This window comes from Brachyistius frenatus, unplaced genomic scaffold, assembly GCF_029030835.1.
Source record: "Brachyistius frenatus isolate BFR_SWC_R1_liver_20210118 unplaced genomic scaffold, ASM2903083v1 Contig_11, whole genome shotgun sequence".
NCBI classification, from domain to species: Eukaryota; Metazoa; Chordata; class Actinopteri; family Embiotocidae; genus Brachyistius; species Brachyistius frenatus.
In genome coordinates, this window is record NW_027210610.1 from 6,919,115 (window position 1) to 6,946,973 (window position 27,859).

Genomic DNA, 27,859 nt, shown 5'->3' on the forward strand with positions numbered 1-27,859 from the left:
AACTCTCAGTTTGGCAGCAATAAAACTCCTCTCATTTGTATGAGTTTTGCTTGAGAGGGGAGGGAAGGGAATCCAAATCAGAAAATGAATACATTAATGATCTTCTCCAAGTTACCTGGGAAAGTGGTGGCTAGACTTTTTTGAATTAACTAATCTGTTTGGCAAAGGTTAAAATTAATTCAAGAATACCCGTTGAAGAAAGGTTCTTTACGATTGGATTCTTACGTAAAGTGGGATCTCCCTTCTATTTACGTTGAGGTTTGCTGGGGCTTTAAGGATTATTTCAACACAGGTATAGGGATTTTTGACCAAATAGACCTTTAAACATAGCGTCAGTACCAAGAATCAACAGCCAAATTGTTTTCGCTTAGTGCATTCATGTTGATATTTCAACCAAATTTGTAAAAACTGTATCCAGTTTAACCGCAGTTCAAGATCCTTTTCTCCTTCTCATTCCCACTGAGTCATCTGTCTTAAAAATTTCATTTTTATATATACTATTTTATTATTAGATTACAATCACTATAACCATAAAAAAGATTGAATTTGAAAAGAAATTGCCATTTCTAATTATAAAGTCAATTCTAGATTCCTGGAAAGCCGTGTTACTGAGACGCTTCTTAACAATCTGAAATAGCAGCTTTTTCAAAAGACCTAAAAGACTTGTACAAGTGTCAAAAGTAGGTCACTGGAGTAGGGAAACAGAAACATATATGCATTACGTCTTACCTCCACATGAGTGTCTGGTGTACAGAGGGCCTTAAGTGGAAGACGTGGTTGCTGACTGCCAGGTTATGCTCTAGTCTGAAGGGCTCTAAGACGACCCCATCCCGCACTGGGAACGTCAGGCGCAGCTCCTCGTTGTGATTGGCTGTCAGTGGAGAAGACCTCAGACTATAAAAACCTTCAAAAGATTAAAGACGTCTGTATTCACTGTAGGTTTTTAGTCACTGACCTGGAGGTGGAGGGAGAGCGGTGATATTTGGTTTGATGTCAGGAGGGAAAGGTGGCTTCACGTCCTGGTTTGGCGACAGGTATGGAGGGATGTTACTTCCTGGGGTCATTGGAGGGGTGGGGTTGCCTGGCACTGGGGAGTGAGGGTAGTTACCCACTGGTCTGGGAGGCTATATAGGAGACAATCATTTAGTAAATTAAAAATGAATGGAACTATACAACAGATCCAAGAGCGATCATGTGAAGAAACAACACTGTACCAAAATTCGACTTACCCCATTCATATTACCCTGGTTGTACTGATATCCACTCCCAGAGAAGTTGTTTGTTTGGCCATTGAAAGGTGGCTCTTGCTGTAATTTGATAAAACATATATTAAATTCTTCAGTTTCAACTATTATTATCAGTAAAAATTGCTCCTGAGACCTTGATAAAACTGCACCATATCAAACACCATCACATTGTTGCTCAACAGCCTTCCCACTGCACCTTATAGTACTGGCCCATGGCACCGCTGGGTGGTGGGTATTGGCCCTGCAGCTGCTGTCCTGGCATCCTCTGGCCGGGGTAGTTGGGGGACGGCAGCGGCCTGGAGGCATTGGGTGTGGGGTATTGCCCCTGCTGGCTGGGGAACTGGTTGTTTGGTCCATACTGCTGTCCACCATAGTTTGGCTGTAAATGCAGTGATGACATCAAATATTCAGCATTCAGTATAAGAGCTAGATAATAAAGGTGAAGCAGAAGGTCAAGTGTTGGATTGGCATCTACTCACCTCCCCGGGGTACGGTCTTTTCATGCCCGGCATACCCATGCCCTGCGGCCGGGGCCCTGCATAGCCTTGCTGGGGCATCCTTTGGCCGTGGGCCCCGAAAGTCCCCATGCCTTGGGCCCTGGGTTGGTTCATTCCCATTGGGGGCCCGCTCATGTTTGATGCATTCATGCCTGTGCCCATGTTTCCAGGGAGGGATGGAGGGCCGCGGGGTCCTGGCTGGTTCATGAACTGACTGTTGTATGCCTGGTTTGGTCCCATCTGGAAAGAGGAACTCATCTGGAAGACAAAATGGGTTCAATCAACCATCAGACTTTACTGTCAGTGTAACAAATTTTCCATTGAACGAGTCTCCTAAAGATCACAAAAGACAAAGATCGTATAGCCAGCGAGAAACAAAAGGTTATAACATCTGAAAAAACAGTCAGCTTTTGTTGTAGCTAAATGTACCATGCCTACTTTGGCTAACTATTCATCTTTAATAGTATAATAATAGTTGAATAATAGTTCAACAATGGGCCTGAACCCACGTCTCTCAGCTGCTTGTTGTGGTGCTATTGTTAGCATTGAAAGGATAAGACCTGAAGGCAAAGTCAATGAGCATAAAACAGACAGTGTGATGTGAACATAATGCAACGATTCCTTTCATGCTACCAGTTGTGTGCTTTGTCGTACCGGTCCGTATTGGTTCATGTCTTTGTTCTGGGTTTCCTGCAGGGCAGCTACAGTTGCTGTGGCAGTGGCAGTCGCGGTGGCGGCGGCAGCCGCAACTGCCGCGGCGGCAGCAGCAGCGGCAGGCTGGGTGAAGTCTGAGGGAGGGCGGGAGTGTGGAGGGATGCCCATTCCACCAGGTCCAGCATTCGGGCCTCCAGGGTAGCTATAACAATAAGCAACACAGTAAGAAATTAATTTTACTGCACACCATTGTACTGGGAAAAAAAGCGATGTTTCTAATCCAAATACAGAATTCGTTCTTTTAAAGCATTTTTTATCATTGCAATGACAAATATGAATTCACTGTCTACTTACTTGCCACCAAAGCCGCCTCCTCCGGGGTAGTTGGGTCGTCCGTACATTCCCTGCTGCATGTAGCCCTGGTTGGAGTTGCCTTTGTTGGGGAACTGCTGCTGTGGACCAGGGAACTGAGCAGAGTTCATACCTGGATTGTTACCAGACATACCCGAGCCCATAGGGTTACCCCCAGGGTTCATGGGATTGTTGTTGTTGGCCATGGGATTCCCCAACACCTGATGGACACAGAGTCATAAACATGTTTTGATGCTTTTAGATGAGGTTCAACTCTTTGTGGCCAAATATTTGAGCTATTTCTGTTTGCATTTAGCGAGATACTAAAGCCACTCATTTTTAATTCTGAACATTCTGTGAGCAAAATGCTTTCTTACATTAACAAAGAGAGCATGGACGTATCAGAGCACACCGTATACATGTAGAGTATAAGTCACGCTAATCAGAACAACCAAAATGTTCTGTTACAGCAAGTGCCAACACATTACATGTTGAGCCATGATTGGTAGATTGCATACAAGCCCCAGAATAAAGAAAATTAAAAACCTGGTCGATGTAGACAAAACTTGAATCCAAAGTAAAGTCTGATTCATAACATCCACAAATACACAATCAAAGACGCACTGAGCACATCAGTTTTGCACTTTTTTCCCCCCCAACTTGTCACCACGTATAGTAATTGATCACATTTCCTAAAAAAAAAAGTGTATTTTCAGTATTTCAGTCCTGCGGTGGCGACAGTGTCGCTGTTGTTACATCTACATGGAAACATTGTTAATGTCAACTCTTTTTATTCTTAATTTTGTGATGACAATTAAAATAATTTTTTTCATGAAAAACATAAAACATTTCAAATACATTTTAATCATTGTTACCTTGAAATTATAACGGAATAACCCTTTATTTTTTGTGTATGTGAAATGCCACAAAAAAACAACAACTTTTAAACTAGTCAAACTGCAATGCAACAAAGACATTTTTCTTGAAAATTATCATAGAAATGAATAGAAAAGTTAGATATCGATACAATGCATGATTTTTGCATCGTTGCACATCTTGATACCATCTGAAATCCCTCTTTCAACTGTCTCCATGTCAGAAATACGATCACATCTGATGCAGTCCACTCACTTTTACTTCCTCAGACAGGTAAAGGATCTCACCTGGCTCTGTGAAGTGTTGGTCACGCCCCAGACGGTGGTCACCACAGACACTGAACCTGGAGGCTGATTGGTGTTTTGTTGCCAGGGACCCGAGTCGTAGGGAAAAGACCCATCTCTGCAGGGGGAAGGACAAAAACTCGTCAAGTGGACAAAGCAAAACGCGCTGTGTACCACAGCACAGTCATAAAAAAGTAGGTACGTGTTTGCTGAATGATAGCGAAGGGCAGGTTTTATTGTCAGGATTATAAAATGAAAGCATGTCCTTCCTCATAAAATGCGAACACTGTAATTATTAACTCCCTTTACAAAGGGGTTGAGGTAGTGTTTGTCACTTTTGACTGTGCTGCAAGCAGTTTGTCTGGCAGTTTGTCTCGCCATTGATCCATAAGGAACACTGGGCTTCACATGGAGACGAAGGGCTTTCCCCAAGAGCCTGGTCTGTCTGTTGACGCAACCAACACACACACAAACACACCTCAGACACAAGCCAAAAAGCACAGCAGTGTGAACACTGACCCGTGTGAGAGGCTGGGCTTCATGGAGCTCATGGGGGGCTGCATGGGCACTTTTCCCGGAGGCTCGTTCTGCCGGTTCTTCTGGTGACGGAGGAGGAGGAGGCGTCCCAGCTCCTCACACCACGAGGACAGAAGGGCTGGAAAGAGAGCAGAGGAAGAGTATTATCGGCGCTGTCGGACACCTGTGCGAAAAATACCTGCAGAGGTGACCCACGCCCCGTTTACTGCAAGCACTTCAAAAACCTACAGAAAGTGATTGTGTGAGAGGAGGAAGGCAGATGAAACAACAACTTAGGGACAGAAAGCTTCTGAGCAAAATTGGACATAAAATTGAAAAGCGATGGCCTGACAAAATGGTGCATAAAAATAAATGTGTCATTGCCTATGACAAACTGGAGTCATGTGCAGAGCAAAACACCTCCAAAACTGAATAGGGGAACAGGACGTCACTCTACACAGCAGTGTAACAGCATTAAACACAAATTAGTCATTAAAAGAAATACACATATCTGTTTAGATCAACTGTTTAAAGGTTTGTCTTATTTTTTCCTTTGGCTAAAGGACTTCTATTGCTTAGGAACTAGTTAATGTTGATTGGATTTATAGTAGTCAAATAAATATATATCACATACTGAGAGGAGGACACAGAGTTTAAATGTGCTAATTAGCTCAAATTTATAGTTTGTGTGTCGGGCTAGTGATTTATATATACTGTACACATATTTACACTCATATGCACATATCATCACAGCTATGTCATTGCATAAATAGTCATGTACAATAAACATATATATATATATATATAAACACATGCCAATACACATGTACATAGTCCGTGTTATGTATCCTGTTTTCTTTTATTCTGATTCTGCTTTTTCTATTTGTTTTTAATCTATAATTTAATTTCTAAAATATGACAGAGTTTTTCACAGGTTCCCAGAGGTGCCCTGAAAATCTTGCCTATGTCAATTCCCGCTTGCACTAAGAAACAAAACGATGAACCTTCATGCTCCAATATAAAAGATCAGCTTTGATCCGTCATGTCACTGCTGCTTACGGCCACTAGGGTTCACTCTGGGCCAGCAGATGGACTCCAGTCCTTCCCTTTATCCTCACCTACCTACCTACCGCTTGGTTAGGTAGCTACCACAGTGTTCATTTGATTGAATCATATGCTTTTCATCTGCAGTGGATATGTTTGTACTGTGCCAACTATAAAAAAACAACAACAACAACAACCTCACTTTCCCCCCTTTTCCTCTGCCTCTCACTTCCCCTGCCTCCTTCTAGCCTCTCTCTGCAGCTTCAGAGGAGAAAAGGGAAATGTGGATTCAATCAAAGAGGAGGGCAGCCACCTCCTCTTATGATTCACAGCACTTCCAGTCTGAGCAAGGAGCGGGGAGGGAGGGGTGGGTGGGTGAAACAGAGCGCTCGGTGATTTCAGCTGCGGTTCGCGCAAAAAGCCACGTCAATATGACAGCAGACAGCGCAGGCTGGCCTAGCAGGCAGATCCACCCCGCTGCCACATGCAAGGATGGGCTGCCATGGCACATATTTCACACACACACATGCAGAGGCAGAGAGAGAGAGAGAGAGATCAACAACAACAACAAAAAAAGAGGTTGAGTGAGTCAGTGAGAGAGGAGACACCAGGATAATGGGGCTGATAGGAGGAGGGAGGAACAAACAAAAGCTTCTGACTCCCATCACGAGCATGGTAACCCGGAGCTCTGACCACACATGGCTGCCTGCAAACACACACGGAAAGACAACACGCTGGCTTATAATAACACACACAAAGAGGCAAAAATAAATAGGACACAAGATGTCCTCTGAGTGCGCCGAATTTCTGAGGACAAAGCTGCATTTCTGCATCGACACACACCTTCTCCTCTCAGAGCGCTGCACCCCAAAAGGCACCTCCTATCCTTTCATTTGAACACTGAGCACACCAGCCTCGCTCTGTGTAAAGATGAGGGCTGGAATACAAAAGACATGTACAGATGGTGCCAGCAGTCTCCCTGCCTCTCTCTCTCTCTCTCTCTCTCTCTCCTCTCCTCTCCTCTCCTCTCCTCTCCTCTCCTCTCCTCTCCTCTCCTCTCCTCTCCTCTCCTCTCCTCTCCTCTCCCTCTTACTCTCCTCTCCCTCCCACGCCTTAAAAGCAGCACAGAGCTCAGGCACAGAGGCAGCTGGGTTTTTCCTCCTTCCCATCCGCTCATGCTCCCTCTCTTTTTCTCTCCTCCTCCTCTTCCCTCCTCGACCCCTCCTTCCTCCGTCCTGTTCTTGGCAAGGCAGGTGCCAGGAGACAGACTGTGCTGTTCCTCCAGAGAATTGATCTGACTTTACCACGGCTGCGCTTTGGTTGACAGAAAAGGCCGCTCAGGTGCTCCCTCGACTAAAAACATCACACTCACACGTAAATGTGCAGATTTGTATGACACTTATAATCAACTACGACTGGATCCAAGCGTGGCTAATAGGTTTATGAGTTTCACATCTATGTTAGAAGGTCCTGCAGTGTTTTTACAGCACCCTCCCTCTCCTCAGACCCCCTTCTGATGGAGAGAGTTTTCAATTCAAGGGCCTGGCGACCAGCCAGCATGTTACAGCTCAATTAGGTCCCATTATTCTCTTCCAACAAGGGGTAACTTGCACTTCTTCTATGTTGATAAACATGTCTCTGCAATTTATCCCCTAGCTGTGCCACCGTGAGGCCGTCTGGCTAAGCGCGACGGTTTCCTCGTTTCACACCGCGGCCGACATCAACAGCCGCAGGACAAAAACTACAACAGTGTCGAGGAGGGGAGAGAAATTACAATACATCAGCTATCTGCGAGAAAAAAAGAAAAAAAAAAAGAGAGGGAAGTACCAGCGCTGCCACTTAAAGAAGGATTATTCTACCCCACCATTAGATAAAGGGCTTATCGCCACACAAAATTACCACCTCCACTGAGCACCAACCTGTTTAAAGCAGGGGCCCTGTCATTGACTCAGAGGATAAACTTCAGGTTTCAGATGACAAGAGGAGGAACAGCCAACCCGTTGCTGCTCACACTCCTCCTCCTCCTCCTCCACCCATACATCTCTCAGGACAGTGCAGATGATGAACACAAAAGGATTACTGTTTCTCTTCTACTCTCCTCTCCTCTCACAGACGGCCCTTCAATAGAATCATCTGTTTCCCTCCCTGAGAAGAGCCAAAACTGGAGATAATCGTCTCAGGTGTAGCACTTCCAAATCTCAGAGACCACTCTGGAGTGAGTCAAACTGGCATTTTGTGCCACAGAGCATCTTTCTGGTCTCCCCTGGCGGCGATGAGTCTCTGCCTTCCATAAGGAGAGGAGGCTATCCCGTTGGCCTTACAGATAGTCCCAGGGGCCCGGCTGAGCCTGAGCCGTATTGATATTCTGGTGCTCAGCTGCCCAGCCTGATGGTCAACCACGGCGAAGGGCGGTAAACGCATCTGCTGGGACTAGATGGGTGGTTTAGCGACCGGGCCTGCAGCTTCCAGCTTCACTCGCTGTCATGAAGCCCCGGGGAGAGATGACAAATGACATGGACCGCATCCCTGACAGTTGTTCAACGCTCTTTCCAATGACAATACTTTCCACGCCACCTTCCACCGCACATACAGACAAGAGGCAGAGAGATAAACTGCGCTGATTAAATACTTTGATTCAGTCGGTTTGGCTCTCCCTAAAGAAAAGGTATCTTTTTTATACTCTAAAGCTCAGTTCACCCAAATTCAAAAAATATCCTTTATTTTTTACTTACCTGCCACTTCATTTGTTTATGTTTTGAGCAATCTGTTTTCAAGTGAACAGAATTAATTTACGCTGCTCAAAATTAGATTTAAATTCATTTAAAAATCTCTAGGAATTTGTCTTACAGAAGAAAAAAAAAGTCCTTTTTACTTAGTTTTGAGTCCTTTTGTTTAACAGTTTTCAATGGAGCTAGAGCGTGTTGAGAGATTCCAGCAGCTACTGTATGCTGCTATATATAGGGCAAGTAGCACTGCTGAAATGCACCTTGTTGAAAAGGTAACTATCTATCAGGCCTATAGTGAATATAGACCAAAGTGAATGAAAAAGCGGGAAGAAAACGTTATTAAAAATCCCATGTGGCTCGTTTTGTGTCTGAGAACGATCGTTGTATTGCGTTCTAGTGTTCTTTGAAACTTACAAAGTAATTGTTGTTAAATCAGTTAAAAAAAGTCAAGGGCTGCAAATAATGATTATGTTCATTATCAATTAAGTTGTCAATTATTGTCTTAATTTGGTCTTTGGTCTCTAAAATGTCCTGCTTTGTCCCAATCGAGAGTCCACAACCAAACGGTAATCAGTTAATTATCATGGAGGACTGAAGGAAGCAGAAAATAGTCACATTTAAGAAGCTGGAATCAAATAATTTTAGCTTGTTTTCCACTGATAAACAACTCACAACAATTTATCTATTCAAATAGCTGACTTTTAAGTTTCTGACAATCACCTCATTGATTTATCGACTAGTTGCTGCAGCTCTAGACAGACTAACACACATAAGAGACTTCACTGAGTTACAGAAACTAGCCAGGATGTAACGTCATGACTTCGGCTCTGCGGCTCCATCATGTAACTGTAACTGATCAGTTTATGTTTCTTGTTTTTTCTGATGCTGGTAAAGATGGTTTGGCCGCAAACCTTCTGACCACCATGAAACAACGCCCACTTTCCCACCATCACTCGTACCACAGAAACTCAGGGAATGTGAACACACTTACTGTGGTGAACTTAGGCTAATAGCATGACATCTGTTAACTGGTGCAACGGTGCTGTCAGTGGTAGAGATCCCATGCATAGTCAAAAGGGTATCAACACCAGAGACTCCCATTATTTCTCTGCGTTAACTACAAACACGACATGCTAAAGCAACAGTCTCTGTTCAAACTGTTAATGGCATGTTCTGATTAGATTCTCCAAAGTCAGGCCAGTGTTTAAACATAATGAATGGAGGCAGGAATGCAACCAACCCAACCACAATGAACAGAGACCATAGGTGCTGCAGGAAGGGAGGAGGATTTTAAGAAGCCTTAAAAACATAACATGAATGGCTCCTATGACAAAGGTCACCTCTACACTTGCTGCCTCCTCCAAAACATTTCCCTCTTCTCTTTGTTTTTTGTTTTTTTTACCTTTCTCCCACCATTTACTGGCAGGACACTGCAGGGGAGGCAGCAGGTAAGGCAGATGCCAAGAGCTCTTATGATCCCCCCCCCCCTCACTGCTCTGTGTCTAATAGACACCTGCTCCCTTGTCAACCCTGGACTCCAACCTGGCATCGCCCCACATGGCTCGGTCGCCAACGTCCACGCAAAACCAAGTACAGTACACATCCTGTCATCGCATCACGCTCACATTATCAGCGGTACTTCCTCGCTTATTCCCAAACTAACTCTAACGGCAAAGTCCAATTTTTGCAGTAAAGAATCACGACCCCCAGACGGCTTGTTTGAAGACATTTAGCCAGAAGGGCTGAAAGGAGAACAAAGACCATGAGCAAACTAACAAGAGCAGCTCTAGTGGGCTGCACTCTTTAGTTTCTGAGGGAGCGCTATTCACATTCTGTTCCTCCCTCCCTCCCTCTTCTCTGTCTCTGCCCAGAAAGGTCTGAATGGACACAAGCCTCCTGCAGGCCAAAGTCAATTAAAATAAGAGAGAGTCTGGGGAGCCCCAGTATCCCTGGTTACTGAGAGCACCTAAGAGGCCATGCAAAACAGCTCAGTTCTAGCCAAAGAATTCCTTACTTATGTAGGTTTCCCAGAACTGTAAAATTCAGGGATTTCCCTCTTAATATATGGAAAACTACATGAACAAGTAGTTGCTATGACATTGCTTATGAAAGCCCGGTCCAGTGCCAAGCTATCCTGCGTAAACCACCGGCTGTGTCGTAAATCATCCCTCACTCTGCCTGACATGCACACGGTCACCACAGAGCCATGGACGCCCGCCTGGAAGCCATCAAACCTCTCTTTGTCTTTACACAGACGCCACAAATTATTCATTGATGCCAATTTGATAATGGAATTGAAGCGATGTGTCAATCACGCATGAGGAGAAGGTAGGACAGGTTACGGACCCGTCAACCCGTGACAGGTCAGAGTTGTGTTCATCCATGTGGGGATAATCAGGTGGAAGCTCACAGGTGTATTGCCTTAAAGGACCCATTTTACCCTCTCAAGTCTTGACATGGAAGCAAAAGCAAACTGTAAAACGAAGTCTATAAAATGACTTCATTAGCTCAGTTGCTAAGATTTTAAAGTCGGGTGACTCATTTTGTGACATATTTCAGTGTTGTTTCCATCAAGCTGATGAAGCGAAAACATGTGAATGTCATGGCTGCTATGGGGCATTAAACGCATGCAGCTATTCCACTTAGTGAAATGCATCTGAAGCTGAAAGGCAAGTAAAAAAAAGATCACAGCGAAAGTCAGTGTTTGAGCAACAGCAGCTCTACTGCGGATTGAAAGTGTTAAGCACAAACAGTTATAAAACAGCCTGTCTATCTAGGCCAGACAACTGCCTCCTGTCTGCACCTCATCTTTGTCTGCTGCTTTCTTCTTTCTTACATTATTTCCTCTGCCACTCTCTCTCTGGGAAGTCGGTGATATTGGAGTCTTGTCAATGAGTACTTAGGCCCGTTGCCTCACGGGGAGCCAGACTTGCTGGCTAGGTTTTATGGCCCATTTCAGAGCTGCCCCGGCTTAAATACAGCCTCCTGCTGGCCACATGGCCACAATGTCGTGCCATATCCATCCGGCGAAGAGAAGAGGGGGGCGGTTGGACTCGTGCCAAAAAGGTTTCACCGAGGCCACAAGCATATGTGGCCATGTGGTGGAGAGCAGCGCAAGGAGAAAAATAAAATACCACAGATTTGATGTTTCTGGGTTTCTTTTTTGACATCCTGCCTTCTTTAACTTCCCACCCATGCTGCTGTACTAAAACCTTTTCAGATGAAAGAGATAATGGAAATATCCAGCTCACCACTTTATGATGCAAATGTGCATCTATATGCATTGTTAAAAATAAAATAAAATGCAGCAATCCTGAATAAAAATCAATAAAGTCACAGATAAGACCGTTATCTTCAAATATAATCTTGTGTTCCCAGATTTTAGATAAGGATTATGCTGTATGTCTTTAAAGAAATCCATTTAGTGCAAACTGAATACCAGCTGGAACAAGATACAATATGTAGCACAATCTCAAGATGATTCATCCCCGTGACTGTCATTTCTTGGGTCGTGGTTACACCAACCTTCGTCTAAGCAGGCCAGTCTTTTAAAAGATAATCTCTCTTGGCACATGCAACAAATCGCTTCATTAAAAACAGGGCATGCCGTTCAGTGTCTCTGTAAGACACGGAGGTGGACCTCTATAGCATTTCACCCCCTGCGGAGCATTAATTCCTCGTGCATTAAGGCCAAACATCTCCCCAGACCAGCATTCAATCTTCAGTCTGTTACTGTATGTCAGTACATTAAGCTGATTGGGAGAAAAACTCCTTCCAAACCTCCATCTTTATGTCTTACTTCAGGGGCTAAAATCTGGCAACAGTGTGTCAAAGTGTCGGAGGTTAAGTTTGTCAGCTTTTGTAAAGGACTAGTGATTTGTAATATTTACTAGATATTATGTATACTTTAGATCACAGCTAACCATTTTGAAAAATGTGCCACTGAGTTTGAGCTTTTTTCTGCATCTTTGCAGTGTTTAAGGAAACCATTCATTTCCATGTTATACTGTAAAGTGCTGTAAAGAAAAAGGAGATTTTAGACAGCTTGCATTCAAAAGTCAAGACTGCATTATCTCAGCTGTAATGCAACTGCGACTAAATGTAATGCAGAGTTGTATTCTTTTTCCACTTTTATTCTTGTAAACTTTAACTTAATATTTACTGATTGCTCTAGTTTGAATTTTCTAAGTTCTTTTCTTTAAGGTCTTACAAGTGCTAGATAAATAAACCAGGTGTGGTGTGATTAATATGATTAACTCGTAATTACTTGACTGAAGTTTCAAGACGATGCAAACTGCAAAAATGGGTGGAAACCAATGGAAATATGCACATGAAAGACATCTAAAACTGTATACAAAAACAGCAAATACTTATACACGATTTGTTGTTAAGCAGGTACGACCCTTCAAAAAGTCTAATCATTTTCATGAATTGAAAAGAAATGAAGCACAATCTTTTACATTTGATAAGTAAATAAATCAGCACAAAATTTTTTTTTCTGATTTCAGACTGTCAACCTTACACCTGACCAAACGGCCAGCTCCACCATCACACTGTGTTTTTTAAAAACATACTTCTCCACCTAGATTATAAGACGAGCAGACCTGCAAAGAAGCAGCTTAGAGGAGCCAGACTGTTTCCCAAAGCAACAGGCTGCTATTAACCAAGGCCCAGCCTTAAGCCCTTGTCTGCAATGATACTAATTAGGCACGGAGCAGATGTGCCCGGAGATGTGCCCACCTCGGGGTGCTGGGCAGGGCCGGTAGTGTCGCGGCAGCGTATTCGCTGGTGGCTGATTCACCTGTGACCTTTTCACAGTGGGCCTGGGGTCAAAGCCTCTTTAGAAATACAGTAGAAACCGACACTGGAGGAACCTGGGTCGGGTCCTGGCACCCCTCTAGGCTCATTAGAGACATCCATATGTGCAACAGCTCAGGATTTGAATAAAAAGCTCCCTCACGATAAACACTCAGGCCAAATGGAAACAATGACACGGGAACCTGATCCAAGCTGAGATTATTCTCCCACTGAACGTTTGTTGGCCTTTAGTGAGACTTCATCAAATATTACAGTGTGCAGATAAAGTGCAATCTTTTCTTTACATGTATTCATCTTATTGCTTCAAGTTGGGTTCATGCAACAATCTCACGATGTTACGATCTATTTCATTCTGCATTTAATGTAATTCACAGTGTACTTCTACTGTCTTTTATTCTATACATTCTTACAGTTTTAGCTAAGTTGTTGGTATTTTATTTATATACAAACAATAAATCTATATCTCATACATATAGCATTATATAAGATTCCATATTCTTGTATTTTCTACAGAAACTTTGTTGGATGTTTACTGTATATAACATTCAGTTTGCTGTATTCTCATGTATGCTTATTTCCTTACAACAATCATTAAAGTTTCAACACATTTGACGTAAGCGCCGTTCACAACTCCTACGGACTGTTTTTTCACTAAAGAAGGCAGGGGTATATTTAACAAACAAGTCAAGAGGGACAAGAGATAAATTAAAGATGAGTTGGATGAGCAGCCGAGAACAAAAGTGTGAACTATGACGCAAGCAAGATGGTAAAACAAGATGGGTGACATGCTTCATTCTGTAAAACTCAAACACAACAGCAGCCATGTTGCTTTTCTAAATGACCAACCAAAAAAAAAAAGCACATCTGATGCCAATCCACGTACAGTACACAGTCTAATGTGAGGGCATCGTGTGAGGGGTGTGATGAGGATGATCGGTTGGATTCAGCCAATGTGTATGAGTTTCCTGTGCAGCAATTCGACACACAGCAAGTACCTGAGTCAGACTGACACCTCCTGCAGCAGTTGGTCTCTGTAGGGTTCAAATTTTACATTTTACTGAACTTTACAAACATTTTTCTAAGATATTCATTGAATGACAGACATTTGATTCGGAATCGCTCCCTCTCTGCAAACACAAACCTATGAGGTGACCGGATGGTTGGGAAATTTATCAGGTTGTAAGTCAGACTGTCACAAAACTGACGAAGATAAGAGAATAAGTGAACATAGGATTTCTAAAATAAGCAAAATTATGGACATTTCTGGCTGTTACATCATCGTCATTCCTGCATGAAGACTAACAAATTATTAAAAAGTGTTATTATACATCTATGAATTAATGAGCCTTATCTTTTCTATTGCTATGGCTGAACAAGTAGCTTTTGAAATGGCCAGCTAATGAGGTTAAATCAAAAGTGTACGTGGTTTCAGCAGTTATTCCTTACAGTTACAGAAAGGTGTGTTTCTGTGTGCAGGGACGTTGTGGATCGGACTGTGAAAGAGAATTTAAGTTACACTGATGCTCTTTAAATGTCTGCTGTTTGCTTGTAGAAGCTGATAAATTCATAGATTACTTCATGCCCCTTTAATGTGCTGCTTTAGCATCATCTTTAGCGGATCTCCAAATTGTCTCTGGACCATTTACAGATGAAGATTTCCCGTGTCGAAATTCTGAAAGCACCCCTTCGCCGCTCTTAAGACTGCCTGAACGACACATTTAAAAGACTGTGAAAGGGCATTTATACCTCCCTCTGCTGTAGATACAGATCAAGTGAAGTGCTTTCCACAGCAAATTCACAGCTGACAACAAAAAGATCATCAATGATCACAAATTCAGATCAAATAAGCCACAGAAGTCTGCTGTTGGGTGCGATTGTTTGTGTTTCCTAGATAAATAATAACAAGTAGGCGGAGGGCCCCGTGTCCCGCTTTGACGAGAGGAGGAAAATCCACCTACGGCTACACCTGGCATTTCAATGCAAATTTTAAAGTCTGATAACCGAAATTATTAGAGATTAACCATAACACGGGCTGTTGTTGTATTTTGTAGAAAACTCCCACATGTCTGTGAAGCACAACATTTGTTTTTCTCCTAAAGTTCATCAGCTTTACCAAACGTATTTGGGGTTTTCACACAAACTTTAGTTGAAACCGGCTATTAGGAGCTCATTGACCTGAATATATCCTTATTGATAATCCACTGATTGTTTGGCAGTACTGCTGTAACTGACACGCTTCTTTAATATCCTATTTAAAAACACCAAAATTTTGTTTGCACACTAGATAATATCACGAACCGTAAAAGCCTCTGTGAAATTTCGCAATCTTTAAGATAAGTAGAATAGGTTTTATCTGTATTACTTTTCTCCTTCTTGTCTTCAGTCACAATTCAATTCAATCACAAATGAATTATAACATCTGATTTTCAATATATGAATGTGATCAAAATCCAATTTTGCATTTGATTGGATGATCAGCTGAGGTGTAAACAAACCGTACCCTGTGTGTTCTTTCATTAAAGTGACTTGAAAAGTGCCTTTAAGTTCTACAAGTATACAAATGGCATCAGCCATTTGATTTTGTTCATTACAGTGAAACTTGAAAGAAAAAAGGTCAGTGCAATTTCACAACTTGGTGGAAAAATAGCATGTCCAATACACAGAACAAGAGATCCATTGAAGCTGACAAAACAACAGTAATGAATAGTTGGAACTGCAGAGTGCTGTGCAGCCAGCCCGATAAATCTTTACCAACACCGCCTGTTGCAAACCCTCTTTTGTCTTAGCATGTTGGGGATTGTCCCACAGACACATTTTTGGAGAAATGATTTGAATAATTGCCCAAAGCAGGACTTTACTGTACAACTAAACAAAACCCTGCTTGGTGGAGAGACAGCAAAGTGAACAATAAACAGCCCAGAATACAACGCTGAAGTCAACAAGAAAAGTAATTACACCAGCGACTTCCTCCCTTAATGGCAATCTAAGTGTATAGCTTGTTCCACTTGTGTATCAGCTTCAGATTCGATTGTTGACGCACAATCGAAAGAAAAAAAGAAAGAAAAATCATATAATGGTTATCGATGGTATCAAATTATCTTCAGAAGCACAATCTGATCAATATGTTCAGTATCATCCTAACAACAGCTGCTTTACCACTAAATACATGAGGTTAAGAAGCTTTGAGTGTTTTGAACCTGCAGAACAGAAAGGCTCAAGAGTGCAGACGAGGATTTTGAGAAGTTTCTAGCGAAATTTGAATAGTTTTCATTAGACTGCATAACCAGGATCCACCGTGAGTGCAGTTAATGACGGCGCAAACCTTCAGTATTTAACACACAAAAGATGGAACAGTATTTCTTGAAGTTTAGTACAGAAAACAGGCGCCTACCAGCATCTCATTGCAGACAAATGTAAAAAAAAAAAAAAAGTAACCTGTTGCTCCTGTTTAAAAAACAAAACAAAAAAAACTTAGAGCATGAACCACACTGATGTGAAACCAGTGAATGCCATCATTGGGGGAAATCTGCGTGTTTCTCTGCAGTGAGCCTGGCTGGCTGGTTACACTGTGGCACCAAGGGGAGTGGGTATGATGGACTGCCAAGAGTCTCGTGGAAAACGCTGCCTCAAGTAGGTCAGAGCAACTCAGAGATAATCAAGGCCATTTTGACCCCTTCTGTGTGAGCTGTAAGTGGGTCAAATGCAGCAGTCAGCTGTTGCAACTCTATCACGCGGAGCGCTGCGAGGCACTCGTCATACTGTCAAACCCCATTCTGTTAGTTTAAGACATGGCAGGGTGCCTGCCTGCGCGCCCACCAATGCAGGAATCAAGCCTCTATCTACCCCCCTCCACACACACACACACACACACACACACACACACACACACACACACACACACACACACACACACACACACACACACACACACACACACACACACACACACACACACACACACACACACACACAAATAATGTGAAGTTCCTCTCAGCAGCAGCAGTAGCAGCAGATCCACCTTCCCTCTTGTCACTGAATACACCCCCTCCAAACACAACGCTCTTTATCTGTTGTCTCCTCCTTTTGACAGCTCACAGCTTCAGCCCTGTCCTATTCACAGTGGCAGAGACTCCTCCTCAGTTCACCCCCTCACCCTCCCCATGTCTAAAATGCCACCCGCATTTCAACCAGACTAACTCCAGCAATGTCCCAGCTTATTTCTCACTCTTCACTAAACAGAAAAAAGGGAACCCATGTGTCTAGAAACACTTCTGAGCGCAAATCTGCAACAGCAGAACAAAGGCGATACAGGGCAGCCTTAATCTCTGCACTACTGAAGCCAGCAGCTATTTTAAAGCTCTTTCTCTGTGTCTCTCTCCATCCCTCCCACCTTTCTCTCCTCTCTATAACATTCTTCCTCCCCCCCCCTCCGTTTCCCTCGGTGTCTCCGGGCAGCAGCTTCTCTCTGTTTTCCTCTCCTCTCTCCCTGCGTGTCCAGTGACTGACTGCACAATACACATCAATTATTCATGGCTGCTCTCTCCGTTTCGCAGGCAAAACCAATCACAGATGGAGTCATTGCTAATGGGCTCCTGCTGTACTTGCCACCGGCTTCTTTGCACTCAAGCAACAAATACCCCAGAGACAATGAGAGGAAAAACAGGGATAAGCTGTTAAAAAAAAAATAATAATAATTAAAAAAAAAAGAAAGAGGAAACTTCATACAGCAGCAACAGCCACGAGGAGAAGAGGAGAGGAGGACACACCGTTTGTGGCCAGTGAGGAAGACAGGTATCGTCACAAATAATTTACCAAAACTATAGGAGCCGGCTTCTGCAGCAGGAAAGGGTTAAAGACAGGGAGAGGGGGGGGGGATAGAGGGGGGAGACAGAGTGAGAGAGAGAGAGAGAGAGGGAAAGAGGGGGAGAGAGAGAGAGAGAGTGAGAGAGTGGGGTGGGAGGACAGGCAGAGAGAGAAGGAGAACCAAATGCTTATCTCCTCACCTCCGATGTATGCAGCTGTTATTGATGTATCTTCCTTTTCTGTCTAGTGATCCATTGCTTGCTCTCCCAATACACACATCACACAGAAGCAGCCACAGCCACTTCGCCAGAAGGGAGAGAGGGAGGGGAGGGGAGGGAGGGGAGGAGGAGGAGAGGAGGGAAAAAAAAAAATGCAGGCAGCTCACATTTCAAACTTGCAAAGGGGGGTGGTGCCTAATGTGCTAGACAGCCTGTATCTTGGCCGCCGTCCAGAGCAACGAGTAAAAGAAGCCTCAATCAATTCATTTAAAGCTCTTTTTTTGTTGCGAGGGAGATGCACTTGCTAGTGTTGCCGAAAAGTGGAAAAGTGGCAATGGAAACGGTTCAGGTGGCTACGTGAAGCAGTGATTTCAGCCCCCCCCACCCTGCTCCAAACACATCTTTGCATACAGTCGACTTAATCCATCAAACTAGTCATTGTAATTAAGGGGCATGGAGGAGGAGGAGAAGGAGAAGGAGGAGGAGGAGGCTGGGTGTTGTGGCTTCCTGATGCGCAGAGGGTTGGTATCATAGAGGGAGGGGCCAATTAGACCATGTTTGTCTTTCAGCACACATGAGCCCGAGTAAGCTTTTAGATAAATAATTACACACCTATAAAAGATGTAAACCGTGGGTAGACATGCCACCTGAGGCAGCCTAGAGCTGCGATGTCATCTGCAAATGAAAAAAAATAAAAAATACCGGTGGTATGTCGATTCAGGTGTCACATTAGTGCAACTGATCTGTGGCTAAAATACAATAATAAGCATTTAATTAGTGACATAAGGTACAATGTAAATCAATCCTAATAAGGCAAATAACCGGCTTGGTTGCAGAGTAAATTACAGAGCCATATGGGGAAGCTGAAGATGCAACCGATCACCTCCTGCTGCCATAGACATAATAACTGCAAGAACTACAAAGGAGGAAGGACAGACGAGCTCAACAGCTCTTATCTCTGGTCTCTCCTGCCTGTATTTGCTCTCCTGGTATTTACTATCAGCTAAGTGCACGGCGGGTGACTTACAGCCCCGTACCCCTACTGCAAGTTAACACATCAATCATGGTTGGCTTCACATACTGTGATCATAAAATTAAATTTAAAAAAACCCCATATAGTTTCTCCAAAATTAATTCAGTGTAGATTTAAAGTTACTGTGACACATAGTAGGTCTTTAACTTTGTAAACTCTGACATGCAAAGAGGCCCAGCTTTGAGAATACACGCAAATTTGGCAGCCAAGTTTTTTTTTTCAAATTCATGTAACTGTATTTGATATTTCATCGCAGACGCAAAAGTTTCCAAATGTCCTGCACTGAACTTTGGTAGAAATGTGTGTAAAATGAAACCCAATACAACAGAATATTTACAGCCGTAAACCTCCTGGGTTTGAATAAAGAAACTTGTAGCTTCAATAACACGTCTGAAATAGTTGATAAATTGTAGAAAATATATAAGTAAAAAGAGGTTTATATAAATTCAAAGAATTTTAATGGAAATTCTAAGGAGAAATTTCAGAATAGAGTTTAAGTTTGGTAACATGAAGCATGAAAGAATCATGGATCACACAGAGCTCTACACTCCATACGAGTTTATTAATAGCAGACACCACATGAGGAACCGTATCACCCTCCAAAATTAAGCATCCAATTCTCTCTTAAATCTTCATTTGAATTTGATTAACCGATACTTTTTTATTTCTTAAAACAGTCTTAAGATTAATCCAACTGTTGTTGAAAGGCAAGCAAGGTCAGCAGCACTGTTTTTTTAGCCCTCTGTGTTATTGTCTATTTAAGAAAAGCCACAGCGAAACTATTGGTTGGAGCAAACCAAGTGACAAAACAGGCAAAAAAACCCAAAAACATCTTGGTGTGGAAAGCTCTGGGGAGGAGAAATTACAGCCCTGTAGGCCCTGTGCGAGCGTATCCAACGTCAGTATTGTGTTCAGAACCGGAGACGTTTCCACGGCACTCTGACAACACATCTGACCTCCGCGTGTTGAGCACCACTTCACTGGAAGACGCGTTGAAAGCTGCTGCATCATCAGCAAAAAGACCACTTCAGTATGAGGTCTTAAAGTTTTACCACACACTCAAACATGATCATCTTAACCCGGAGAGTATTAATTTCTTTGAAAATAATTTCTGCCATTGTAATTTTTACATCTTTTACACTACGAGATACGATTCATCTTTTTAACTGAGAACAAAAGGAAACTGTTCCAATAGCATTTGATACACGCTTCGACATCTTCACTTCAGACATTTAGGTTTTTAGTTCTAAACTCTTGAACTTATGAGCTACATAAAAAAAAAAAAACTTACTTTATGTTGTAATTCTACTCTGGTTAAATCTGTCTATTACCAACTCACACCTGTGGCATGCCATTGTGAGTTTTTTTTTCTTTCTGGTTCAAGAGGAGTTGTTGCTTTTCTGAATCAAACGCTGCAGCCCTCTTGAGAAAAACGTGTCATTTTGGGCTGTTGATAGCTTTTCTAAATAGATTGTTCAAGCTTTACAGTATTAAGCAGGTGGCTACACTGTTGAGTCTTTATCTGCAACAGCAAACAAACACAACACCCCCTCCTACACTGGCTCCTGCTCCTTCATGCTTGAACTGGTTAGAAAACTGAGAAACCAGCTTTAGATGTCCCACCTTAACAAAAACGCCCACAGACAAATCAACTCAACAAGATGAAACAAAAGAACAAAAAAGACAACATTTGCCTGGATATTTTTAGCACGTTGACACCGTTAACTACAACCCACAATGTGTGCTGATCATACTGGAAAACAGCCCTGCATGTGTAAAACGAGTGTAGCGACAACCTGACAAGAGCGAGAGTCGAAGCCCAACTAATTATCTGCTGAATGGCTGCTTCGCCAGTCGTTTGTTACATGAGAGAATGAACAGCTTGAGGAGCTGAAAAACCTTCAGCTGGTCCTCCTCTCTTCTGAGTTGGTGCCTCCTTTCACTCTTTAGAGCCGAGGAATTCCAAGAGCTTGGTGAAGCGCAAGCGATTGGGAATGTGCCACTCTGACCCTCTTGCAGGCAAAAATCGTGATTAAGCGTTTTGTCGACGCTCTCGAAACCAGAATGAACCACCGCCGTCGTGCGGGAGGGGTGTACCACTAATGAAATAGGCCTAACAGGGCTTGTAATGTACCCTGTGACGGCGAGAGGGAGAGGGGAGGCCCCGATGAGTTTATCCACAGCGAGCGAGTGATCTCCCTGCTTTGAAGTAGCCACAGCTCCACGTGCATATAGCTGTGCCCTGCGGTAAGACAGTCCAAGTAATCACAGATTAATAGAGCAGGCTAATCCCATTCACAAAGAGGTCACTACGAGCAGACAGATGCCCATCCCCCCAGCTCTGCTTCAGCATTGTGGTCCACTTGCAAAAAAGGCAAAAGGACGACAACCGGCCAACCCCCCTGAGTACATCTATTAACGAGATCAGTGGTACAACGCACTGAATCACCTTGCGTGCTGAGTTTTACACCTCCAGTCTGCAGGACAGACATTAAATAAACAACAAACAACGACATACAACTTCTAAACTGCTCACTTTGCTAGAATTCCTCTCCATCTGCAAACTGATCAAATCAATACGAGGGGATGGTTAAATTTTGCTGAGGTGTAACAATACATCTTTAAAATCAAGTTCTATTTCTTTTGAGTTTTGCCGTCCCAAGCTTTTTCCTCACAAAAAAAAGAAAATGAACAAACTAATGCTTTAAATTGTTGGAGGCATTTCATGATTAATCAATTTGTCAAAGCTACAACCTATTTCAGCGGTAAGCTGACTGTGAACATTGATTTCCTCCTGCTGAAATCAGCTCTGCCCTCCCCTCAGCTAAACTTTCGAGCATGTTCAGGGGAGGAATTTAGATGACATAACAGAAATGTAATAGCTCGACCACGCCGTGTGTCAGAGCCAAGACAAGTTAGGGCTGGTTAAAAAGAGACGCCAAATCTGATTTACTTATTAGTGCTCATCCACTGACCTGATGTCTTCTGCGGCAGACAGCCCAGCTTGCAACCTTATAAAGAAAAAAAAAATCTTGCCTGTTCTCCACTTTGAACAGATTTTTCAGAGCAGATTACAAAATGCATGATGTGACCGAGCAGGCCAGCAGTTATGAGATGTGGCTTGAAAATGTTCCCTGGACACTTTTTCTGTTTTCCGGGTTTGGCCTACACAGACCCCTCTGTTAGCAGAGATAAGAAACAAACATGAGGTGGGGAACAGTTTTCTCTCCAGAACAATGAAAAACGTGTTATGCAATAAATGGTAGGCCATCATTTTTATGGCAAAGCAGAGAATTTTAAAAATGAATTGCAGCTCTGAGCAGAAATTTAACTGGATTCCATTCAAGAAACTGGCAGGTTTGGATAAAAGATTTTTTTTATTTTCTAAAAACAACACAGAACAATGTATTCACTTAAACACAGAGTTTGCCTCTTCCCACATCCTCTCTACACAGATACAATCTTTTCAGATTAGTTCTCGGGCCTCCAAAAGTCTCCTCAGCACACATTGACTCGTCTGTCTTTGGTGTTGGATGGCTGACCTGCTGCCGCCATCCTGGCCCCATCATGTGACTCGCTCTCTTCCTCCGTCGCTGGGCAACGGCCCCGCTGGATGCCCGGGAGCGGGTCCTTCCCCTGGGGCCCCGTGGGAGTGTCCTTTAAGAGCTATCTCTCCCTCGGCGGCCAGAGAGGGCTTTCTCTTCACTTTAACAGCCTCCTCGACTCACTGGGGCCTCCGCTCTAAACAGCTTCTCGGAGCTTTGCAGGAGAATGCCTCTGCAGTGGTTTCCATTGACTCTCTCCCTGTCTCTCTACAGGCCTCTCCTTTAGAAATATTCATGCATTTACAGGTACATAATTGTGCATGAAATGTACTTTGGGATGCTGCCTAGACTAGGGTACTTGCAGATTTCCAAATGACTACTGTTGCAAGAAATTATTCAGACAGAGAATCAATTGGCAATCTTATCTAAGCCCATAAAGAAGGCCCTGAGATTTGATTTAGCATTAAGTAGAATTAGAACATTTGGCGGTGTAAGTTAATTGCAGACAGAGAATGATTCCCCACCCATGGCTGACATAAGTGACACTGCATGATTTGATGCCTCATATAACCACGTATAAAACCACGAATGCTATAAATCAAAAAAGGGTGAACACAAGTGAAAATTCAAACAATATGTGCCTCTGACTTTCATGTCCTAGCCGACTTAAGAAGGCTCGGCGAAGTGGCCAAGCACACAGAAGCAATTGCACAACCCGGCTTTCCTCTTAACCCAAGACAGGTGGAAACCACAAATCACAAACTGTAAAAGAGCACAACATATTTCTGTTATCTTCCGAGCTGCTGACAGCCTATACGTCTTCATTCTGGTCGTGCTTCAGCATGCGTTTTTCGCCCGCTTGATAACAGCATTTAGCAGCCTACATCTGTCCCAATAATCCATCACCATACCAAGATGATGGAGTCGTGTAAAAACAGGAACTCATCATCACTGATACAGTAGTTTTTGTCTGTGACAAATGGAATATTCTGCTTTACACACTTTATCTAAAAACCCAAGATAAGGAAACAAATGGAGCTGTAGTTCTACATAATGTGAACAAGTTTGGTGGTGAGATGTGGCATGAAGAAGAGTGAGGTTACTCGGATAAATAAAAACTTGATAAATAATCAAGCTGTAATGTCAGACATGAATTAAAACGTGCCAGTGAGCGTTCAGTATCCTTTGAATTCAGTTAAGTGGACGTTTGTTAGAGTATCTTCAGTTTAGCAACGATGGGTGGGTGTCGGGAAAAGCTGCCAAGAATGCAGATATAAACTTTGAGCCCGAACAGGCCAGCATGGCCAGATGGCCCGAGACGGCGGTTGAGAAAAACTCTGGTCTTACCTGCTGATTTTGGAGTGAACTTGTCCCTGTTGGCAGCGCACACGGCCAGGAGCCGGTAGCCCAAGTCCAAGTCGAAGCCCTGCTGTGCTGCTACGCGGCTGACCACCTGAACACAACGACAGCAGGCAGCACTGAGTCAGAACAATGTCAGATAGGCTTTTATTATATGGTCTGGAGTTTATTTTGGCCTTGCAGTTTATGGGTCTAAACATACAATAGAGAGGAGAGTTCACTTTCTGTTACTGCAAAAAAACAGTGATGTCTAGTCATATGTCAAATGGACAAAATCCCTTGAGTCTTTAAAGATAAAACATTTGGAAGTTTGTACCTTTATTTTCATAAATCCAGGGGAAAACGAGGTCACAAAAATGCCATGATCAGCTAAATAACAGTGGTGATGAACCCCGGGAAGTGGTCGCCTCCTGCAAGGCTACACAATCCTTTAAATATGCTATTTTTTTCAAACAGAAAATTATTAGATTTTCAATGTACCATCTGCATCACCATTTGCTTTGACACAAGGTACACACAGTGACAGACCATCATGGGAAACACATGCCTCTTTTTACTCACTCCAGGGCCAAAGTCGATGTGAAAATCGTAAACATGTTTTTTTTTTTTTTTATGATGCTAAAAAAATGCTTTGAAAAGTTCTGGATCTGTATCAAAACTTTGTCCCTTTTTCTTTTCTCATGGATGAAATGTCCAGCAATGTTATTAAGATCTGGGATCGAATTTTTGACATTCTGCCAAACGAACAAACAGACAAATAACGTCCAAAGATGACTTATCAAAAGTATTGAATACAGACCTGTGCTGGTAAGTTAGCATTCTGTTACACCAGTTTCCAAGATTGCACAAGACTCAACTTTGGCAGCATCAAAGATCCAGCTCAACTAAGAGGATAAACTCACTACAAGTTTATCAGTTCCATATGAGTTAGAGGACAGCGAGATGAGGAGAAAATGTGGCCTCCAGTGCAGGGATGCCCACTGAGAGGAAACATTAAGGGAAACATCAACATGCCACGGGAGGCGATGTAAATCACCCTTATGTACAACACACTGCTTTGATTTACCATCGCCATTATCAGCTCAAAGTGAGCCGCTCAAATCATTTAGACCTTTAGGACATACGAAGGCCCGCGCCGACCAACGGGCCCCCGTCAGAGACGGATTCTTCTCCCCGCCTGACTGTTCATAGCTGCGATCCTGCTGTCACACTTCAAGTTTCGAGACAAGCCCCGAGGTAGCACAGCTGAACACTGCAGCCTGCACCGTGTCATTATCTTCTGTAAGTATAGTGTCGACGTGACACCAAAACAGAGTATGTATATCTGGCCTTTATTTATAGGAATTCCCCATTAAGAAGAGGAAATATGGGTATAGGCTGCCTAATTAGAATCTAAACATGAGAGGGACATTTGGCTGAAACGGTCATTTTAGTGGAAGATGGTACAAAAAGTGGTTCTAATTTCAGGACTTTAAATTGTACGGTAAGTGGAGTTGTGGCAGATTGTCCACCATGAGGCAAACATGTGCCGTACATTCTTCTTATGTATTAAGACAAATCCAATCATGTCACTGTGCGCTGCAAAGCTTCACAGCCCAGCAGGAAGTTATAACTCAACAGTACATTTTTCTGTAGTTTCAGGTTTAAAAACAACAACTGTGTGAGTATATAAAAAATAGCCACTAGAGTAATAAAACCAAGCTACTATGAAACACTGTCTGATGTTACAACTAATGACAAGGCTACTGCTATGCTAACAAGCTCACAATGATTATGATAATATGCTGATGCACAGCCGTCTTATTTTAGTGTGTTAGCCTATCAGCGTTTAATCATCAAATTTAAGTAAAAGGTTCTTGAGACTAAATTAATTGTCTTTTAATTAAGTTCAGTTTAGGAATTAATAACATGAAAAAGGAAGATAATTATTTTTTTACACCCGACGGGTTCACCCGGAGGTTGTAACACACAAGGAGGTTCATACACAATCTTTCTTGACTAATTTGAAGATTGGGCTGATTTATGAATTATCTAACAAATATTTAAGATATTAGTGTGAAAACCATGCAATCTATTTCAATCAGACTTGTTTGTTTTTTTTCATTATCAGCTCTATTGAAAAGGCTTGAACATCATATAAGAAAATAAAACCAAGATTAGTGCCCTTGAAACAAGTTAAACACTTTAATGCAACATTGTGCTTGAATATCATTCATGTTGAAATCTTGAATTTTTTTTTAATTTACTCTAAGAAAATTATTACTAATTGATTTGCCCTTTATTAACTGTGATTACTACATTTTTAAAAGGGCAATTCAGACTCTGGATGAAACACTTGGCATAATTAAACACAGAGTCTTATCAGCTCCTATGTTGAGATAAATCAGAAGAAAAATTACTTTGTTTTAAGTTCACATTTTTGGTTTTTAATGCTTAATTGCTTTATCGAGTCTTCTGTGTTACTATTCTGAAAATTAGATATTTGTAATTTCCTAATTTTAAGTCTCTTGATGACACAATATTACAGTTTTCAGAAGATGATTTTTTTTTTTTTTAGCAGTGTAGCCACATGTCTGACATCATCAAATGCCAACATGGAGGTACAAAACATGCAGGCGACGGGATGAAGTGTTTACCTTTACAGTCTGAGACCGGGTAATTTCTCAATCACATCAGATTCTCTGTGCTCCCTTGCAGTGTGGTTCACACTCAGGTCTGTACAACCCATAAACTAAAATGAAAAGCCTTGAGATTTTCACTGCAGGAAACAAATTGAATTGGCGAAATGGAGGAAAAGGCACCTGGTGCTGCACATTAAAGCAGTAACACAAACAATCAGTTGAATGGAGGGATGTGTCACAGTAGTTTCACTGTGGTGCTCAAGCACAAATCTCACGGGCTTCCTCACCTGCTGCAGCCGTGCTCGCTCCGAGGGGATACAAATTGCACCTAACAGGAGCTATATGTGTCTCTTATCTACGGCTGGAGGCAGTGTGTTAAAGCACAGTATGGCTCAAGGTGACAGGTGAGTGATACATCTGCAGTTCATCCATTGTTCTTCTGACTGTCTGCTCCATCTCTTGGCCCAAAACTTGTAAAGGATAGACAGTAATGCCTTCATTTACCGATTTTCCTGTCTGCACTCACAGACTATTACAGAGCTGTTTTTTTTTGTTGTTGTTTTTTTAAGAAACACATTGCTGAAAATCTATTAAAGTCAAATAATACACCCTGTAAATTTAGAAAGTACCTGGCCTGAGCAGTTTGTACTTTGCTCCTTGTGGTGGATGGCAGCTGCAGGTTGTTACAGTTACCACTGGATTCCAATGTTGGCCAAGAGCCGTAGCAAACAACAACAACAACAACAAACAAACAAACAAACAAGCAAACAAGCAAGCAAACAAACAAACAAAAGCACCAGCCAACACAGAGATTTCTAAGCTCCCTCCCCATGTGCCGGTTGGCCAAAATATGGCTAAGTCTAACATAATAACCGTTTGCTGTTAGCACGACCAGTTGTTTATGTTTCTTCAGACATGTAAACGAGCATAATTCAGTGCTAAGAGGAAACTGAAATATCTGGCCACCTGTTTTTTACTTGTCCCTTGTCACAGCATTATAGACAGCTCTGCCCTCTGCATTTGATTACCTTTAGTCAAAATATGCAAATCTCTTGTTGCAATTTGCAAATGTGGACTAAATCTTTTATTTGTTTACTCTATGTCTCTCAAAACAGTCTCTTTATTTCAGATGTCATGGTGTACTAATTATTCAATCAATTAAAAGCCCCCTAGGTATTTAAATTTGGGAATTAAGGTGTTTGAAAATGTATCTTCTTATGAGCACTGATTGCTTTCTGGTTTGAGGACGTTATTGCAATCATCCTTT

The 27,859-nt window shown here is 42.5% G+C and overlaps 1 protein-coding gene across 3 annotated transcripts in view; it reads right to left on the reverse strand.

Annotated features, from left to right (window-relative positions):
* Nucleotides 1-27,859, reverse strand: part of LOC138617125 (zinc finger MIZ domain-containing protein 1-like) — a 110,141-nt gene that overhangs the window by 6,652 nt on the left and 75,630 nt on the right. Inside the window, exons 5-15 of one of the 3 annotated variants that reach the window (XM_069691866.1) lie at nucleotides 23,960-24,065; nucleotides 14,009-14,044; nucleotides 4,429-4,564; nucleotides 3,913-4,027; nucleotides 2,753-2,970; nucleotides 2,399-2,600; nucleotides 1,727-2,002; nucleotides 1,444-1,626; nucleotides 1,230-1,307; nucleotides 956-1,124; nucleotides 730-871 (exon numbers count right to left, since the gene is read on the reverse strand). In XM_069691866.1, the coding sequence (XP_069547967.1) occupies nucleotides 730-871; nucleotides 956-1,124; nucleotides 1,230-1,307; nucleotides 1,444-1,626; nucleotides 1,727-2,002; nucleotides 2,399-2,600; nucleotides 2,753-2,970; nucleotides 3,913-4,027; nucleotides 4,429-4,564; nucleotides 14,009-14,044; nucleotides 23,960-24,065 (1,661 nt within the window). Of the gene's footprint in view, nucleotides 1-729; nucleotides 872-955; nucleotides 1,125-1,229; nucleotides 1,308-1,443; nucleotides 1,627-1,726; nucleotides 2,003-2,398; nucleotides 2,601-2,752; nucleotides 2,971-3,912; nucleotides 4,028-4,428; nucleotides 4,565-14,008; nucleotides 14,045-18,016; nucleotides 18,102-23,959; nucleotides 24,066-27,859 lie in introns of those variants that run through there. The other 2 variants (XM_069691867.1, XM_069691868.1) reach the window with 2 other exon arrangements.